At 41.2% G+C, this 19,849-nt stretch overlaps 1 protein-coding gene across 1 annotated transcript; it reads right to left on the bottom strand.

The window, feature by feature from the left end:
- Positions 1-2,225: 2,225 nt before the first annotated feature.
- On the bottom strand, positions 2,226-8,500 carry LOC105700178 (pupal cuticle protein 27). Its single transcript, XM_012425819.1, has 2 exons — positions 8,241-8,500; positions 2,226-4,572 (listed from the first exon to the last, which is right to left on the bottom strand). Exons 1-2 carry the CDS (start codon positions 8,256-8,258, stop codon positions 3,601-3,603), a joined length of 990 nt encoding a protein of 329 aa, XP_012281242.1. The 5' UTR covers positions 8,259-8,500; the 3' UTR covers positions 2,226-3,600.
- Between the last annotated feature and the right edge of the window lie 11,349 nt (positions 8,501-19,849).

Here is a 19,849-nt window from a genome sequence, read left to right as displayed (position 1 = left end):
TGTGTATAAACAATGTATGCATACCAAGTCAGCGCAGGATATCGTCCATTCTTTAGAAGGTTCTCCATGTTCTTCAGCCTCGCCCAGTCCTCCGGTTTCCAGAAAATAAATATCTTGAACAATGAGCAATTAGCACGGATATTTTCGAGGAGGGAACCTACCTTTGATGTCGTGTTAGAAGCAACGGTCCCACGGGTTTCTGGGATCTAATTACATAAATTTATACATTTACGTCGGATTCCGCCGTAACGAGGATTCCCCGGTCTCGCTAAGCCGCCGTTTCTACAAGGGGGTCCTAACTTTCGTATTCCTGCGCAATAAATAAATTGAATTTACAGTCCTTTCTCTGGGAGTGCAACTTGCGACCATGGGGGCTTCTTCCTGCGATTGTTTCAGAATAGCGAGTTACATTACGAGCGGAATAATAACGCAGGACCGGCCAGCTAGACTTGATCGTTCCGGTCTTATCGGGCGAAGGATCCAAGGATGCTTCAGTTGTGCGAGCAAGCTCGAAGGTGGAAGTTAATGGAGAACTCCTTCGCCAAAGTGGGCGACAATCGGGCGACGAAGGTCCGAGCTTGACAAATGGGAATGCGGTTCACTATTCGCCGCTTCCTCTGGGAAGCGGGCTGCCGAAAAGAAAAGAAAACTCGTAATCTCCGAGGACAACAAGGTTAGAATTGTGACGCAACGAGGTCCGCTCCGTGGGATATCTTTTTGTTCTCCGTTTCTTTTGAACCCCCTGGGTCCTCGGATTGTGCAATCTCTTCATTCGGTCGGTGAAATACCAGCGCACTTGGTGATGAAAATGCGCCTGAAGAGATCTTACGGACCGACACTGGTGCAAGACTGGTCGAGGTGCAACAGGTGCACTCTTCAGGAGAGGTAGATGAAAAACGGAAATCCTTGGGCACTTCGGAAATTCGTGAAGATATGTGTTATTTGTTTGGGTATTTAAAACATGTAGTTTATAATGTTCCAGTTTATAATGTTTAGTTTCCTGTCTGATACTTATGTAGATCATATGTGCCCATAATTATGAAAGTGGTCTAAGTCATATATTATTTGTTTCGAAATTACATTGAATTAATTTCGTTTGAAATAATATGGCGTGAAATAACTGATAAACTCATTTTTTTTTTTAATTTTGACTTAGACCACTTTCATAATTATGGGCACATATGTGAGGTCAGTTCAGTTTTACTTGAAATTATTAGCCGAGTCCAATTATTGGACAATATGGAAATTATTATATGCGAAGAAAATGCATACTTGAATACGATAGAATTTTTTATGATAAAATGTTGATGCAGAGTACCTTATGAATGGTGTAAATAATTAGTAATTCGATAATTTATTCGCTTTAATGGATCTTCGAGCATTTTAGAAACTTGTGAAAATGTCTTATCTGAGTAGTTAGAAAAATGAACTGCCTGTATTGATACTTACTTGGGTCCTGTATGTGATCGCTTAAGTTTTACGAGAAAAAAAAAACACTAATTCAGTTTATGAGACAACATAGATATTATTAAATACAAACGAAACGTTCTTGAATGCCATAAAACTTTCTACGATTAATGTTGAAATTTGGATGGTAAAATTTGGATCCAGGGTGCCATATAAATGATTCCAGTTAATACAAAAACTCGGTAATGAAGTGTCTGGTGAACATTGCGACACTTGCCGTTTCCGATCCCAAAAACGCCATAATTGGCCTCGAAACGCGTATCTCTCCCTCTGGTTTTGGTCTAGAAAGTTGTTAGGTTGCGTGACACAAGCGCATGTCAGGATCATTGCTGGAGGCGAGTCGGCCACACCCTTTTACCTTTCTCGAGCAGCAAATTTAAAGTTGGCACGTGTAATTCTCGGCTAATGTGCTTCCTTGTGCTGTGCACGCCCTGTACACGGCACCATGAAAGACGGAGCTAACTGACAGTCGATAATGACGCGTAGAAACTCTTAAGTCAAGGAATTCGCCTTTGAAATTCCTCGGGAAATACCTGCGGTTTTTATCCTACATTCTCAAATTTTATGTCACCATTTAGAGTCCTGGACATGGAGGACCGAAGTCTACCTTTGAGAGTTAATTTTCAGTTTTGTTCGTGTAGTTTATCCATTTTATAAAAATTCCGTATAAATCTTAATTTATTTTAATTTAGTTAAATTTAATTTTATACAAATTTGAAGCAATATTTCCCTTCGTCTAGCATTAATGACTGGTTGTTGAAAATCGAACCTTCCGGTTTCCTTCCTTCCTGTATAAAGTATTTCCAACACCATTTAAATATATTCATTAGTGCTAAAACTGAGAAGAAAAGTCAGTTGTTCGTCTGAATTAAGGCGTTGAATGGAATAAGGATCGAAGGGGTTAAGAAGAAAATTCTGTATGCTCGGGGACTCGTAATTAACATTTAAGCACAGTATTTCATTCGTCGTAATAATCTCGATAACTTGCACATAAGAATTAGCACGTACATACTTCGTAATAATCTTGGAAACAGTTGAAGCAGAGGAGAACCAACAAACTTCGAACACTTATATTACAACAGTTACGATTCATTATATATGTAAAAAAGGTTACTTTTATACTCTCGACTTTTAACAAGTTATTTGTTGGAACCGTCTATATTCAAATGCAGGCAAGAGTACTTTTAGTTTTCTAAATGTCAACTGTGTCATAATTTACAAGTCAAAAATATTTTTTATTAAATTCTTTCAAATCCGATCAGTATCAGGAAATCATTAAGTCAATGTTATTCAACAGAAAATAAGTAGACATGCAGATACTAACCGAAAACTCTTATTCCATCCAACTCCTGCCCAAGCCAAATAAGTAGCAAAACGTCAAAGTTCGTAACAACAAATAGGCAATCGAGGGATCACGTTAAGGTGGTCACACCCAACGATAAATCGTCTCGATAAATTTACGCACATTTGTACAGACTTAACTAACGCACGAATCACTCATGTACGCTCTACATGACGTTAATTTAACTGCACAAATTATAAATCGCTACGATTTGTCGTCACGCGTTTAGTCACCTGGACCGGTACCGCCAAACACAATCGACGAGAAGATCGCTATACGCAAAACGATAAAACGTCGCGATACATCACTGTAAACCGATCTGCATAGATTTGACAAACGCATGAACAATACGTGGACGCTAAAGAAGAACTCGATTAAATCGCACGGACTACAGGTCGCTACGATTTGTCGTTAGGCGTATACCTACCATTACAACGTTCAACCTACCGAAATACCACGCTCTTCCTCAAGGTACCGTTTCGCATTTATTTCAAGCCATTGAAAATTTGGGGTACATCGAACCACCGAGGCCTCCAGGTGAAACGTCGTGCTCCCAGGCGCGCATCCGCACCTTCCTTAGTGGTTAACCAATGTTCTACATGCCGGCCGGGAAGGAAATGGAAAAATAAGGGGCTCTAACGAGAGAAGACGCTAGACGATTCCAGAGCGAGTCCTCAGGCGCGGGCCTCAGTCTATCGGAAAGGCGCGACAGGACCGGCTTGGCGGGGACGAGTCCATCCAGAGTCATCCCAAGGAGCCGAAAGTCCCCGAAACTCGCGGAGAACCAGGTTTTAGTAGTATCCGAAGCTGATGTCGTGCAAGGGCGCGGCTCCACCCTGTGGGAGCGCGTAGTCCCTGGCAAGTTGGTCCAAGATCCCGCCACTGGAGTGGCTGCGCGCCTGCGGCTGGCTCCGGGGCGCCTGCTCCGGGGCCGGGCTGAACTGAACGGGGCCCTGGTTGTACTGCTGGGAGACTGGGGCGGGCTCGTCGTAGGCAGCGGGCTGGATCAGTTGCGACTGGCGCAAGGGAGGTCTGGAAGCCCCGTACGGCCCCGGGCCCGAGGGGTAGGCCGGCGCCCGAGATTGGGGGGCTGGTCCCCCGGCGGGCGCGAAGATCGCGGGCTTTGGCAGGGACTGAACCTGCGCTCGCTGTAGCTGCTCCTGGGCGTAAATGGCCTGAGTGTGGGACTGGGGCTGCTCGAACTGGCCCTGATACACGGGCCGTGGTCGCGTCACGGGCGCCGGTGCCGCCCTGGCCGGAGCGCGCGCCGGGGAGGATCTGGACTGGTAGTCCTGGTAGTCCTGGTAGTTCTGCGCCTCCAGGGCCTCCTTGCTGGTGGTCTCGTCCACCAGGGTCGGCGGAGCCACCGTGATGCCCTCTCCGGCCGGCTGGAATCCGTACTGGTTCGCCCCGTACTCCACCACGCGGACCTTGCCGGTGTCGTCCACGAAGCCGTACTTGCCCTTCACCTCGCCGGTCCCCAGCTTGGTCTCGATCTTGAAGGAGCCGTCAGCCCCCTCGAATCCGTAAGTGTACGACCCGTCCTCGTTGTGTCGGTTGATCTGTTTCAGGATCGCCACCGGCGTAGGCTTCGGACTGGCCGCGGCTGTCTGCCTTTGCGCCGCTGGCGAGTCCGAGGTCGCGTAACTTCTGGGAGCGAGATGACCCGGTCGTCCTGCCTCGTACTGCGGGATATCGTCGACGTAGTTGCCTCCTGGTTGCTGGTATTGAGCCGACACCGCGGCCACTGCCACCAAGAGTACCTGGAAATTGACGATACTCTGTCAAGTATTTATCGGTTCATTGCCCGGTGTGTCGCACAACTCGAGGTAACACCTGAAACTGGGGGAAGGTGATGAAATTTCCTTCGAGTGCTTATTTACCGAGGTCTTAGCGATTAATGTTGGTCACTCGGATTCAAATGGGCATCTGCCGACATTACCCGGACCTTCGTTTTATTTCACGGCTCTTCTATGCTCTGCTCGCTGTAACATTTCTTATTTATGCGGTTACAATTATTTAAATTTTAAAGCGCGAGTAAACGTGAAGCCATATTTTATTACGAATTAATACGTAACAAATTAATTAAATTAATATTTTTTTTAGTAAGTGAAAATGAACCTTATGAAAGGGTCATTCTATATACATCAAAACGTCCAAGTGTTCATAACATTTTTCTTCAAAGTGGGTGCAATGAATCATTTGAAACTTCAGCGTGTGATTAAGGAGGCCCTAAGGACGAACGCGATGCTCATGAAATTTAATTAAAAAAAAAAATCTGTTTCTGGTTCCGGTCTGGGATAAACAAATTTTTCTTTTTATAAATGAAATTTCACGAGCATCGCGACATTCTTAGGGTCTCCGGAATCACGTGCTGAACTTTCAAATGATTCGGTGCACCCAGTTTGGAGAAAAGTTTCATACATATCTCGACGTTTCGATATGTATAGAATGGACCTTTCATAATACTAAGAGTCTTCGCATTAACTGTGGTAATTATATGTTGATGCTGTAATAATTATGTCACCGTTTGACATACACGTACGCGGTCTGCAATTAAAAATGTATGTGTCGAGTAATTACGATTCTACTTTTGTTAAAGTGCCGATCGTTGCAATTGCTAGTTCCTCATAAACAGTGTCTACACCCCGAGGAAAAAATGTCGTTGAACTAATGAAATATCTTTGAATGGTACCAAAGAAATATTTTATTAATTCAAAGAATAACTGTTGACTAAAATAAACTCAAACAAATTGTCATAATTCCGAAGAAACGTTGCATCCAATTTATTTGAGATTATTTGAGCCAAATAATTATTCTTTGAATTAATAAAATATTTCTTTGGTTCAGTGAAATTTTGTTCTCAGTGCAGTTGCGTTTAAATCGTGACCTCCTTAAAATTGTAGACATTTAAAAAGTGCAATTAAAACAGTGTTTAAACACGATGAGTCCTTCGGAACACTATGAATACTTTACATACCGAGTAACGTTTCACATTCGACTATATCATTTTTCTATGATTTTCACCTCAATGCAGGTATACTTGTATGGAAAACCAAATGTATAAAAATGGTTAATTAAGTTTTTATGAAATTCTAAGTCTCGCCTTGTTAGAAGCTCGCTGGACTCTGGAAATCCACTTTGACCGACATCGGCGATAATTTGACTTGCGCCGATTTGGCGTTAATCATTTTCGACGACAGAAGGGCACAGCGTTGCACCTGCTGCTGCTTTCGGGAGAAATCCTCGAACCAAAATTCCCGAATCCCTTTCAAGATGAAATAGAAGAAGACTAATTTGACAGTGTTTAAGATGAGCAGAATCGGCGAGAAGAAATCCCACAGAGTGGCGATTACGTTCCCCGCAGAGTTGCAGACGGGAACCGACATGATGATCTTGATGATGGAAATGAAACCCTCGTCTCGAGGTTACCTCGACCACTTCGACATATTACCAAAACCGCAGATTGGATATTACTCGGATTACGTCTGTTTTCGACTGTTTCTCGAGTGAACCGAAAGGGTACTTCTACAGTAGGCAATGCATTTGATGCATGGATGCACTGCAGATTCTCACCTTCTAATAAATATTCTAGACGAGGTTGAAAGAGTAAGCAATGTTTTTACAAATGCTTAAATGTATTTTACAGTTTGTAACGAGAATTTTAAATCCACAGAAGTTTTTGTGTAGTGGAAGTTGGAGAGAAGTGGGCGATAATGAACGTCACCTACTTAGAGTATCCTGAAGATGTGCATCTAGAGAAAGGCAAGGTGCATCGTTACGTCTTTAACCTTGACTTTAGGAAAAAGTGGTACATCCTAGGTGAAACCTACGGAAAGTCCGTAATCACTTGTCTCTAATTGACTTTCTTTCGTGATTTCCGTGGATAATCGAGTTATTCAATTGCTAGGCGCTGGTTAATTCAGTAAAGAAGAGCATGCAAATCGCATTGTGAAAGTTGCCAAAGAAAAAGGATCCAACTTCCGCGTGCAACGGGCGTGCTCGATAGTGCATACCGTTTCTTAAGATTTCACTCCAAAATTGTAGCAGAGACATAAGGTCGATAAAAACGCACGTGTATGGTAATCACCGATAACTTAACGGTTTCGTCGCTTTCAGTGAAACATTCCGTGTTACGCTCCTTTAAGTTTCATTGACTTCACCTTTCGGTTTTTTGAGACCGACTTGCTGGGATGGTAATTAATTCGTTTGTGGTAATTGATTGTTGCATCCGGAGTGGTGCAATTTCTCGAGTTGTGTAATGACTCCGGAACACTTGGACCTTTTATCTGTTCACTTTTATTCAATCGATATTTATATTATTTTTTGTTGCTGACTCAGGATTAAAAGTTTGGAATTTAATCGTGGTATTGAAAGTGCTAAGAATAATTGAAGTAAGAGTAATGAAGTCACGATTATTTTTAAACGATAAGAACGCGTGTCCATTAAGATCCTCAAGGGCAGAAAGTGGTATTTGCATCGATTCAGAGCTGGAAAGTTTTCTTGAAGAATGGAACACGATTGATGATCTCTTGAATCACGTCAATCATCTAAAATGTCGACTAACCCAACTGTGATTTTACTGCTAGTTTATATTCGTTGGGAAATAATTCTTTTTTATATGATCCTTACTCCAGATAGTTTAACAGTGATGTCTCGGTGGAGTCGGAAGTACTAATAACGCAATTATTTCTCCATTCAGGATACTAAAGCCTTTCTTTAATTATGGAATTACTGGAAAAAAAGATTCGAGACAATTATCTTCGACTGAAACCGATAATTTCAATGACTGCAGCAATGCCAGTAATCGAACCCGAGCAATTCATGTAACACTGCTGACCCACGTAACACCAATTACAGCTGGATTTCCTGACTACATCGACACCAGGCTCTTTTTGCAGAAGTCACTTTCTACGGAAAGTAAGCCGAAAAGTCACCGAGTCCCTCAGAACGGTGATTGTGTGCCCAGCGTCAGACATGACAGGAGCTTAATTGCGAATCACGACCAATCACTGTCAGATCCCTTTTTACCCGACTTGCAATCAACCACGCGCCATCAAAACTCAAGGATTATCGTCAGCAGGTAATTATTAACGATACAAATAATGATAATTCTACTCAGAGTCTCCGATTACTCGAACTTTACAGCCCGACTTTGCCAATAGGGCCCATTTAACCTTAAAACCCTTCCTTCGCCCGGAATTTCCTCATCATTTTCAGGGACTTTCTTCTTACGCGCTTCACTCCGAGTAGTGAACGGACGTGATCGGAATAACTATTCGTATCCATAGCGAAACACTCCGGTGGTACACTGTTCACAAGTCCACAACGCGGCTCGGTCGACACTCGGATCACACTTGTTGTTCGGGCCTTACAGGCCCGAAATTCCAGGGGACCCGCCAATCGCGATGAGCGTTTCGACGATACGTACCGTCACAAGGGTGTACATAATGCCAGGTTTGTGTGTATGTGTGTGTATAAATATACGTGTGTGTATGTGTGTAAGTAGGCAGCGAGGCTAGAGTACCGGCCGGGCTCCGAACTGGGGCCCTCATATACCTTACTGGGCCCCGTCCCCGCCCCGCCCAATCCCCTACTGACTCGCAGGGACTTTCACTATCTATTCGATTCCTGGTCGTACGGTTACCTTGTGGAGATACGGTAACGCAAATGCTCCGAATACGCGAGTTTCACCGATATGTTCCAATTTCAGGAAAGCATTCTTTTTCTTCGGTCGTGGACTTGGGGACATCGGGCCCCAAATGGCCCACTCGAGGTGGGGAAAACCTTCGCGGTTTCCCTTGATCTTGTTGCCATGTTGCTGGATCCTGAATGTGGATAGAAAACGCGAAAGCGTGGGAGACTTTGGGAAATCTTGGAATTTCCGAGGGGTTATTCACTCAGGAAATCATGGATTTTAATGCTCGAAATCTCGTAGAAATCGTAAACAGAAATCACTGGATTTCGTTTGAAATCACCAAAACATAGCCACGACTTTAAGGCCGACTGTCATTTGTTGTCGATCGCATTGTTGTTTATTATATGAAATCAAAGACAATCGATTCTCAATGAAGGAAATCGTTTTCACTGATTTCCGAGTGAATAGCTCCTCGGGGATTTCGGATAGGAAATTCGAGGGATCGAGGTGAATGGGAACGTTGACGGGAGATGATCATTGAGGTAGGTTAAGTATGTGTCTTTGGATTTCTATCTTATGATGAAGTTCGTGTCTTATGAATCTGCAAATATCCGAAGTGAATTTCCGTTTGGCGCAACGCGATCGCAACTGTTTGGCGACAATGGGACGATATTGATTCGAGGTGATCGAGACGTGAGTCAACGATTCGGAAAATTTACGCTAAATTTAATGCGAGGCACGTGCTACTAACCTCCAAACTAATTTCTGGATTTCTGGAGTGATCGTAAAATGCTTCATCTCCGTTTTACAATTTTTGCAGCATTAATGGCGCGTTAAGTGAATATCACTTATTTGTAGTACCAAAATGGATTCAACGAGTTCAGAAAATAATTCAAAGTGAAATAAAAAATGACTGACAACAAATTAAATTGTACAAAATTAATAAGAATCGGATAACGACTTAAAATGGTCAGAACCCAGTTAGAAATAAACGATCGCCTATTACCGTTCACAACTTGTTTCGCCTATCTCGGTGTGTCTTTCCACCTTCGTACCTGACATCGTTAATGTTAACAGTCACTATGCAACCAAGTAATAATTGTGATCGGTCCGTTGGGGGTTTATGGATTATTAAAGTTGACAATTGGTTACAGAACAGAGTCCAGTTATTGGACTCTTTCCCAGCAAAGGAATCATAGTTTTGAAGTGCAGACTAATCACGGCCTGGGGCTGTGACCCATTTGAAGTTAAAGCCAGGGAATGTGCAGAATGTCAATTTGTCCTGGACCGTTCGGAAGCATTCGGTAGTAAAACGCTATCGTTAAGGTGAAGTGAAACCCCCTTCAAATCAGTCGATTCGAATACAACACTTTGTTTTAAGGGTATTAGGCCAAACTGTCCGAAACTTTGACACATCACTCCTGATCATCTAAGAGTTGTCCTGACACATTCAACATTTGGATTTTTTTTTTAATTTTTGAACTCAGCCCAGACCAGAACCAAAATGGCGTCGAAATCTCATATTTCGATCAATATACAATTATCGAAGGCTCTGATATGAGAATGGAAAGAGTCAGGACAATTTTACGACAATTTAGAACACTCTGGTAGTGGATAAACTCGCATTTGAACGAGATAAAGGCAAAAAAAGTGTTGTATGCGCTTCTATGCCAAAACGATGGTAAAACGAGGTCTCGGAGTGAAAATTTAATTGACCTAAAAATCACAGATGGCGCAGGGGGTCCCTCTGCAGTGAATGAGGCCCCCAGAAAGCATGAATTCGGGGGATTTCTGGAGTTTTACTTCGATTTCTTTATAATTATTGTACGAAAACGACAGGTGGAGTATGCCATTTGGTACAATGCCCAATATAATTCGATACAGCTGTCAATATAAAAACAAACGTCGGCAACGTAGGCATTTAGAAAAATCTTCTTTATTGACGTTGATCAAGTTCCTCGACGTGTTTCACTTCACCTTAACCAGGACAATTTAATGCTCCATCAAGAACTTTCTGCAGTGTGTTTCAACTCTTCGTACTTGTTTCAATCGCTTCAGGTTTCTAATGCATTTATATTCATTTCGAAAATCGTAAGAAACACAGAAACCGTTCAGAGGAAATTCGGTAGCAAGACTTAATTAACTAGGATAGTTGAATGTTTCACCAAAGACATCAGTCCTGCTTGGTCGTATTTATAGCAGTCTTTTCAGGATGATCGAAGAACAGTAAACCATTGCAGAAATAAGGAAACCGCAGGTAGAAGCAAATTCGGTAGCAAAACGTTACCGACAAGGACAGTCGAATACTCCACCGAGGAGGATTTTGCTTACTACTCGTATCCTTTTAGGATAATGGAAAGATCGCAAGCGGTGGTAGAAAGACGGAAACCGTTTGTCACGACCCATAAAAGAATGTATCGGAGCGATAGGGCGATCTGGGATATGTATTGACGCAGCTTGTTCCGGCTTCATACATTATTATTACGGTCAGGCTCCACCTACTTATCGATGTTACTTCGAAACCGTGGGTTAGTTCGTCCATAGTTTCCTACATGGAATCGTGTAATATACAGGAAATATCGAACAGTCGTATTTTACGGTGATAAACTGTATTCTATTGTGGAGGTATCACTGAAATTGTTTCCATTCTACTTGGAAACTATGCAGTCGAACTGCGTCATTCAGTTCTTCGGACGTTTTTTTCTGTACATCTGATTTTTCTCTGTACAATGATTCATATCTTGTACACGTATAATAATGAAACTTCTTTCGTGTGGGACGTATATTATATGTTCGTTGAACGTTAAAAAATACGTACACTAACTGTAGACGACGCATACATGCCCCAGCACATTTCGTATATTATTATATGCGTCTACTTCACATATACGTGTCAATGCCAGATATTTTATACACGTATAATATATATATTTGTTCCGTGTGAGAAAGTGCGTTTCGCTCAACATGCGATAATACAAGTTTCTTGCTTAACTGTATTTGGTTTGAAACCTTATCGAGTTTCTTGGACATGTTTTACAGGAATATTACTTTTTTGCAATGTTTACTTTCTCTTTCGTTATTATACAATTCCTCTGGCCTTCAAAATGCATCCGTATATATAGAAACCCAGACAGTTTACCAGTTCCGGGTATACACCCACTTTAACTATTTTCAAACCAGTTTCAACACCTACATAAAACGCTGATCTACATTTCGTTTGTTCTACCGATCTCAAGCTAGAAAGTAGTTTCTCATTTCCTAAAATCTCGAATATTAATGAAAGGCGTACGGAGTAAAAGAAAATTAAGTAAGAAGAATTCCTTGCTCAAGGCTTGTCCAAAGTTCTTTCGAAACCTGTCTTTTACTGAAATTCCTGAAGCAGGGAAACCTGTTCTCAGAAACTAGACTTTAAATTCGATATGTAAAATCTCCGCTCAAAGTTGAAATTCTGCTCTCGATAAATTATTTCCCACTTGGTATTTTTTTCAGCCAAGAAATCCAGATTCGATACCGCGGTCGACTAAAACTGGCCATTATGGGAAACTAGCCAAAAACATCGGAAAGAGCTGCTGGGTACTCGAGAGTTTTCACTGGTCCAGTCTTTGTATAATTTATATTATATAAGATCGTGTTTTATAACATCCGATAAATAGCTCGTCGGTGTCGATTGTGTCCTCGGTATGTTGTCGATAAAAGAGAAAGGACAATACGAAAAACCGAGAAAAAAGGAACTTTTCGAACACGTGTTCGATTCTGTTATTTAAATTTCAAGGTTGCCGCTCCAATTTCATTTCTGAGCCGAACGATCCTTTGGAATGTTTAAACATAAATGTTATACAATATCAAAAAAACCGGGCGCCACTTTCGACTCGGTTTTCTAGTATTTGGTTTACTGCGTCGACACAACAAACAGCTTTGTGCTCCCAAGTATTACGGAGAGAACTCTCTATTCCTGGTTGATGTATGGGGCGCACTTACTTCCGAGTGTGTAAGAATCGCAACGGCCTTAAGTAACCTTTATATAATTCGCGGCATGAAAACTGGTCGCGTTATTCTTTAACGAAGCAAGTTGGCCGTAAGAAACCCGCTCGGGACCGGCTCGAAACGGTTCGACCGCAGGGCCAGAGAAAATTGCCGGTCGTTTGGCGAGCTATCGGAGACGTAACGAGTCCGATGTATCCATCCATTGCTGAAACGAACCGAGGGAGACGTGGGAAATAAATGCAACTATTGTGGCGGGTTCTCGTTTTTTTTTTCTTCCCGGCGTGGCTCCTGCGACAATCTCGAATTTTGCAATCGGACTGAACGGTTTGCAGGTGCTCCTGAATCAGGCCTTGACAAATTCTACAGGGTATTGATCCCATCGATCGCCGAACGGGGTGGACCTCCCACCTACAAACGAGCCGCTCAGTGCACACATCGATTAACTCCACTTTTTGAAAAATCTTAAATTTGGAGGTCAAAGCACTTGGTATAGTCATAACTTTTTATATTTATAATATCTTTCCTGATTGATAGAGATTAACACCATTAAACGGCAACATTTTTTTGGGGATTGAATAATAAGTCATTTATTTCAGAAGCCATTTTGATTAACTCCATACTCTAATGTAAATCGTAGACGAATACCTGGCAGTATAGTATTATTGGATTATCTGTTGCGGCCGTACATCGACGCTTTTTTTTTTAAACAGCCGAAGATGCTTTCCCCCTTTCAACAGTATGAGTAATAAAATCGCATCAGCAAACGGATAGAGAGAAGCGCAATGCAGACGGTAGTTAGTATAACGGTGATCTCTCACGCTGAATGTTACCGTATACTTCACCAATATTACACGGACTACATATTTTTTGGTCTTTTCAACATTACTCCCTGATTGTTTTTAAAGAACTAAATATTATACCGTTATAATCAAGATGAGTGAAACTAATAACAATGTGGATGTGGAAAGCAGGGATGATTCTTCAATGCGATTTATCAGCAGAAAGTCTGGGGCAAGAAGACGTTTATCGTGTTTCTCGGATTCATCCGATTGCAACCGTACAAATTCCCCAACAAACACATCGATTGGGAGGAAAAGAAGTCGTAATCCTGATAAATGGGCACGAAATTACAAAAGCATAACGGAACAAAAGGTTTGGCATACAGGAATAGGGGAGGAAATTTAATACCTGCAAAAACATTTGTCGATATAAAATGCAGACGATTATTTTTTGGCTATTCTTTCTTATTAATTTTATATACCGTTAGATAAAAACTATAACTGTATTTATGTATTCTACATTATATATTTGAAGTTATATTATAATAGGAATTTTAAAAAAGAATCTACATTACTTCATCGCATTTCTCAACTTTTTGTTTTATGGAGTTAATCAATGTGTGCACTGAGCGGCTGAAATATCCTAATGTATATAACATGCAATGTATTGTAATATATGAACACCTCGTGAAAGCTTCTCCTCCGAAGGTTGTATGTGAGTCTCCTAGCAACGCTGTCTTTTGTTAGCTGTCTATCGCTCCTGACGCATTCTCCGCCAACAAAGCCTTTAATATATAAATACTCGGCTATCATTTAACAACATGTATGCATGTGCGCACGTACAAAAAATGTCAAAAAGTGACAAGTTTATTAGCTAACGTAAGCATCGTTTAAAACAGGGAGAAAATTTGAGAAAGAATTAATATTTAATTAGAAACAGGTAATCTGCAGGAGTAACGCATTGAGGAGATTAGTAACGAGTTTAGGGGCATGTTTAATCCGTGTATGTACAATGTCGATTAAAGCAATGAAGTTAATTATTGCGGGACAAGCACAAATGATATTTAATCAAATAGACATTTACATAAATTTCAATGATTAATGGAGTAACGTCGAAGTCCATCTTTAATGAAGTACAGATGTTTTTAAATATCAATACCTTTGTTTTGAATGTTTGGGTTGGAATTCTTGTCAAAGCCAAGTATTGATACTATCTTTCGATATTGCATCGCTAAACATATCGTCGGCCCCATCTCTTCTTGAATGACATGTTTTATGATATTCATAATTTCGTAGTACGCCAGAACGCCTGAAACTGACCTGCATCAAGTTCGGACGGACTTTATAAAATTAGCCAAAAATTTCGACTTGGGGTGTTCGCTATTGCGCCGATCCGTCACAAATTTCGACGCGTCGCAGCGGGTTTGCGCAAAAATTCGCCTAGCAAGCGATTCGTAATAAGCGTCATATAAAAATTATGAAATCGATCCCGCACGGATTTTTGCAATGCGCTGCGATCCGCTCCGGCATAATGTGCCGAACCTAAAGTGGAACAAAATCGGAGGGGGTACCAAAGTACCCTTCAAGACTCGCGCACATTACGCCGGGGCGGATTGACATTAACTTACCATCATTTAGGCTGCAAGATTGAAGATTCTTACGAAATCAATTTTATTAGAGTCAAGAAATGTCTTTAACAAGAAACATTTATATAGCCGCAAGATATTAACTTCGTCTAGAAAGTAAATTTTTCGCTCAGTGTACGTCGAAACGGTTTAACCCTCAAACGGGTAATTGATAATGTATTCGCCGGCAGTGTTGATCACTTCTCGCCACCTGCCCAGCACTTTTATTTAACACTAGGTTTACGGGACCCGTCAATTTGACGGAATTCAAACTCCAAAAAGAAATACCGAAAAAACCATAACATTAATTTTAACCATTTTTGTATCGTAAATTAATCATTTCATCCAAAGAATTTGTACACACAATTATTTTTTCCTAAGCCTTCTAATTATTAAAATCTGTACGTAGTATACCTATCTCTACGAAACCCGTCAAATTGACGGACTAGCTAATTTCATAAACAATCCATATATATTTGCTTCGTTGCAGGGAGTGTAAGGCGAAGATGAGAGTGAAAGTTTGCATTGAAAGTGGAGAAACAGAAGGATCTTCGGATAGGGAAGAGGAAAACTTCTTGAAAGGGTGCCGTAGCAAGAAAAGGATGCACATTCTTTCTAGTTCTGACTCCAAGGATGAGAGGACGAGCATTCCAATCATTTCCGTGATAATTTTTAAAAAAGGACTTTTTACTTCTTAATAATTTATTTAAACGTAAAGTCTAGGGTTGTTTAATACAGACGTAATTTGAATAAATTGATTTTTTAAAGAAAATGCGTGTTTTTGTTTACCCGTCAATTTGACGGGTGCTCGTAGAAACAGGTATATAAAAAAAACCCCGTAAACCTAGCGTTAAGCATGAAATTATCTCCAAAGAAAATTTTCTGTCAACAAAATTGGACCGCGAACTTGTGGAACAATTCAATATAGTACCCGATTAAATGATATTCCGGATAAAAAATCAGGAAATGTAGTTCCAGAGTGGTTAGGGATGCGCAGGGGGCTGTCTCCAGGACGCGTGACTCGCTGGAAAAAGAAGGGCGAGTGGCTGCAGACTCGTAGGTTGCATACACGCGGATCACGGATCGGCATGCAAGGTCTGCCAACGGTTGCACTCTGCCTTTCACGAGTGCTACTGTCTCGGACGAAACCACCAGCCCTGACATTTACTAATCCCGAGCGAGCCGCGGCGAATTAGATCTTTCCCTAACTCCAAGTGCGGCCGGAGTCGCGCCGAGAGAGGCTGCTTTCTTTAATCGGCGTTACGCCACTTTCTATTTTTTATGCAGTAACCGGGCAGAGGAATGTGCACGCCTATTACGAGGATCTCGTAATTGACCCGGCGAGCTCATTAATTATCCTAATGCTAGTAGACCAGTTTCGGAGAGTACTCCGCCTATTGGCTGATACGAAACGTGTCACTCCTAACAAATTGGCCTTCCAGTAGGGACCAGGGGGTCGACACTCCTTATGGGAGAGGTGTAACGCTGAAGTTAGTTCACCTACTCCAAGCAAAGACTGCGCTGGTGTCGTGACTTTTCAGTCTAATAGAAAGAGAAGAACAGAGAAAAAATTTTCTAACTAATAGCAAGAGACTCCAGGAGGCGCAGCGTAGATGCGTATAAAAATAGTCGGGACAACTGAACCAAAGTGAACCTAACCTCGATTAGTGGCAATATTTTCACAAGTTTCGATTACCTCGAGTATTAAATCGCGAACGTGAGTTTGTCAGTAATAGTGTAAATCAAGAACAGTTTGTAGTCTCTTACTATAATAATTATAATAATCATAGTAATCATAACAAAATATAATTATAGTAATCATAACAAAAATTAAATTTGTATAGAATTTGTATATTTATACATTCATATTAATTAATATTTTTATCTTAATAAATATGTGACTTTTTAACTAATGTTTAATGTAATTATTTCAGTTCTTACAGTGATTTAAAACAGGCATTGCACCACTGACACTTTTGTTACTTATTTTATGTTTAATATACTGTTTTCTTACATTTGTGTGTGTCAGCTTAAGCAACGCCTGTTTTAATCATTGCAAGTACTTTTTAAATCCCGAAATTACCCCTTCGTTTAATAAATGAATTTGAATAGCCCGCCAAATAATTTAGTTCGCGAAGAAGGTTTACTCCAACCGAAGATGGCAGTAGTGCATAAAGCGTTACACCGCAATACATGGCAGTGTCGACCCCCTGGTAGGGACTGAATCGAATTAGTCCAAAGGAGTGGAATTGCTTTCTCTCGTGATAAGTAATTGACATTACTCGTTCAAGAGGTTCAGAAAACGACATCCTTTGTCCAGTTTGACGCGCCAAAGTAAACATCGCAGATAATGACTGGGTCAGAGTTTTGCGCTTCTATATATACATATTTGGCACGAAACTCTACCGAGTTTCTTAATCATCTAAATATGTCCATATAAATGGTCGACATTTTTGTAACCGGGAGAAATTTTCATTGATCTTTACGTCAGATTCCTAGACGTCTGAAAGAGTCAACATCAGCTGATCCGGGTTTGGTACAAAACCGCGACGACTTCTCGAACTTTTGTAGTAATCGTAATTACAATATTCACGGAGTTCACGGTGAATCATGCTAAATTGTTAATTAACAGAAATTGAAATTATTCCAATAAAAGGAAGCAAAAAGATAATTGTACCGATGCAGGAATGCCATTCGCGCAAGGATCGAGGAAGCGATAGAGATCAGGATTGAAATAGTCAGTAATTAGCATAGTCGCGCGTTCGCTCCATATACACGTTCCTTTATCTGTTTTACGCACGAGTGGAAATTCATCGTTTCTACGTGTTAATACCTCCCGTAATTAATGAATACGATAATTAAATGCCGAAAGAAGTAGCGCGAAGCTTCGTGGGAAATTGTAATCGACGCCGCCGGTTCCATCGCGAAGATGCGATGTTCAAGCCAATACGCAAAGTTCAATTATCTATTGCTAATATAATTTCTCACATAGTTCTCATTATCCGCGACCCTCTTCGCTGTCTCCGTTTCATGTAAGTCTCGCTCTTGAGATCCATAACTTAAAACCTCGAATTCTAAAACATGGACTCTGTTCAGATCAATAGGAAAAAGCAATTAGCTATTGACAAAACCAAATCGAATCCGCGTCTGTTTTCTATTAACCCCACTTTCATTCCTGCAAATACAGAACTATTCGAACTAATTTATAATCTAACAATTATAACGCTAGATTTTAATTTGGAATGCTCTCTGCACCGATCTGGGTGTTCTATTTCATCCGTATTTTAAGTTCCGTTTATTTTTCCTCGTGTCTCTCATGTCATATAGCACCATTGATTCAGTCACGTATTATGCTCATAATTTAAATTGATGTCTAAACAGAAACTCTAGCGCTTCGTTTAAACAGCACTATTTTATGAGCACCCGAGTGTTCGAGCCGAATGAACAAGGGCTCAACCGAGAACGAATTCCTTTATCTCAGATAGCAATTATCATGTCACGTGTGGTTTTCAAGCCAATACGCAAAGTTCAAATTATAACGCCAAATTTTAAGTAGAATACTTTCTGCAACGATCTGGGTATTCTATTTCTTCCTCATCTCAAATTCTGTTTATTCTTCCTCGAGTCTCTCCCTGTCATCTCGCACCATCAATTCAGTAACGTATGCTCATAACTTAAATTGAGGTATAAACAGAAACTCTAGCGTGTCACTCTCTTATCCACTACCGCGGTCCTTTAGCCCATGATTCGTTTACTTCTAGTCCTATAGCCCATTTTTTTATTCCCCACCTAAGCCTCCTTAAAAAACACTAACTTTTCCCCTTCTCAGTACTTATTAACCAATCGCTTTCGATTACTAATCCCTCTTTTATTTCGCTATGCCTATCAACGAACGCTTTGCAAAAAATTCCGCCCTAGAGGATAGCATCCGAAAGCGCTTAAAAAAGGAGTCTCCCTGGGCACAGACAGAATCTCCTACGATCTCCGCCAAGTCACTTCCTCGTCAAGTGACCAAAATCCACTCTCGCCAGTGGTCCGCATATCCGCGCTACTTAAAGCACGCGTCCGCCTCTCATCTAACCGTCACGATCGGTATTGATTTGTTTAAGTTTGTGAATGATTTAAAACTGTTATCAATAAATTCTTGTTGTTGTTCACTTTTTGCACCCGACACCGCTTTCATTTCTTGGAGTCTGCGATTCCTCGACCATACATGCGAAGAGGCGGCCAAATGTTTTTGAGTGACAATGCCTGTGATAAATTTCAATCAAGCTTACTTGATGATAAACGATCCGATAGGACGCTTTGACAAGTCGGTAATTTGTCGCCTTAGGAAATACTGTTGGGTAATTTTATGAAGTCCAAATAGAGCGGCCTGAAAAGGGAGCTGAAACGCAGTTGACAGCGCGCTCGCCTGAAGGGTTTTTTCAAACAGTGAAATAAGGAAAGTCACACTTATTACGCGGTAAAGGAAAGCAGTTCTCGGGGCAGAACTCGTTCGGAGACCGTTATGCACCACGCCTTGCAACAGAATGCACCAAGTGCAGTTCCGATGACCCGGTAAGCGGGACCCGAGCGAGAATTAACCCCAGATCTATCGGCGGATATTTTTTGTCTTTGCTGGACCATCTGAAATCCGTCATTTTCATGGGTATGGTGGTTCTAGAGTTAATAATAGATATCAATGATCGGGCATCAAATTTTCCACCAAATCTGACGAAATAAAGCCTCGCTGAAAAATGAAAAGGAAGTTGCATCTACGTGTCTCTTTTAACTGCTTTCGAAATTAATTTTACGAACTCTAAAACGAGCTGAATAAAAAGTAATAACCGCTGAACAAGAAAATCGGCGAGTACCTTGAGCTTACCAGGATGTGCATCTTCAACATCGGGGCAAGTGTACTTCGATCTCCGCAAAAACACCTTTAGTGTAAAAAAAAGGGCATTCTTTTATCCGCCGGCTTAAGGTGAAGTGAAACACGTCGAGGAACTTGATCGACGTCGATGAAGAAGAT

The sequence above is a fragment of the Orussus abietinus genome, unplaced genomic scaffold (genome assembly GCF_000612105.2).
Source record: "Orussus abietinus isolate OABI.00-Male unplaced genomic scaffold, Oabi_2.0 scaffold122, whole genome shotgun sequence".
In the NCBI taxonomy this organism is placed as follows: domain Eukaryota; kingdom Metazoa; phylum Arthropoda; class Insecta; order Hymenoptera; family Orussidae; genus Orussus; species Orussus abietinus.
Note: the sequence above shows the minus strand (reverse complement) of the source record. Positions and strands in the feature narration are given on the sequence as shown.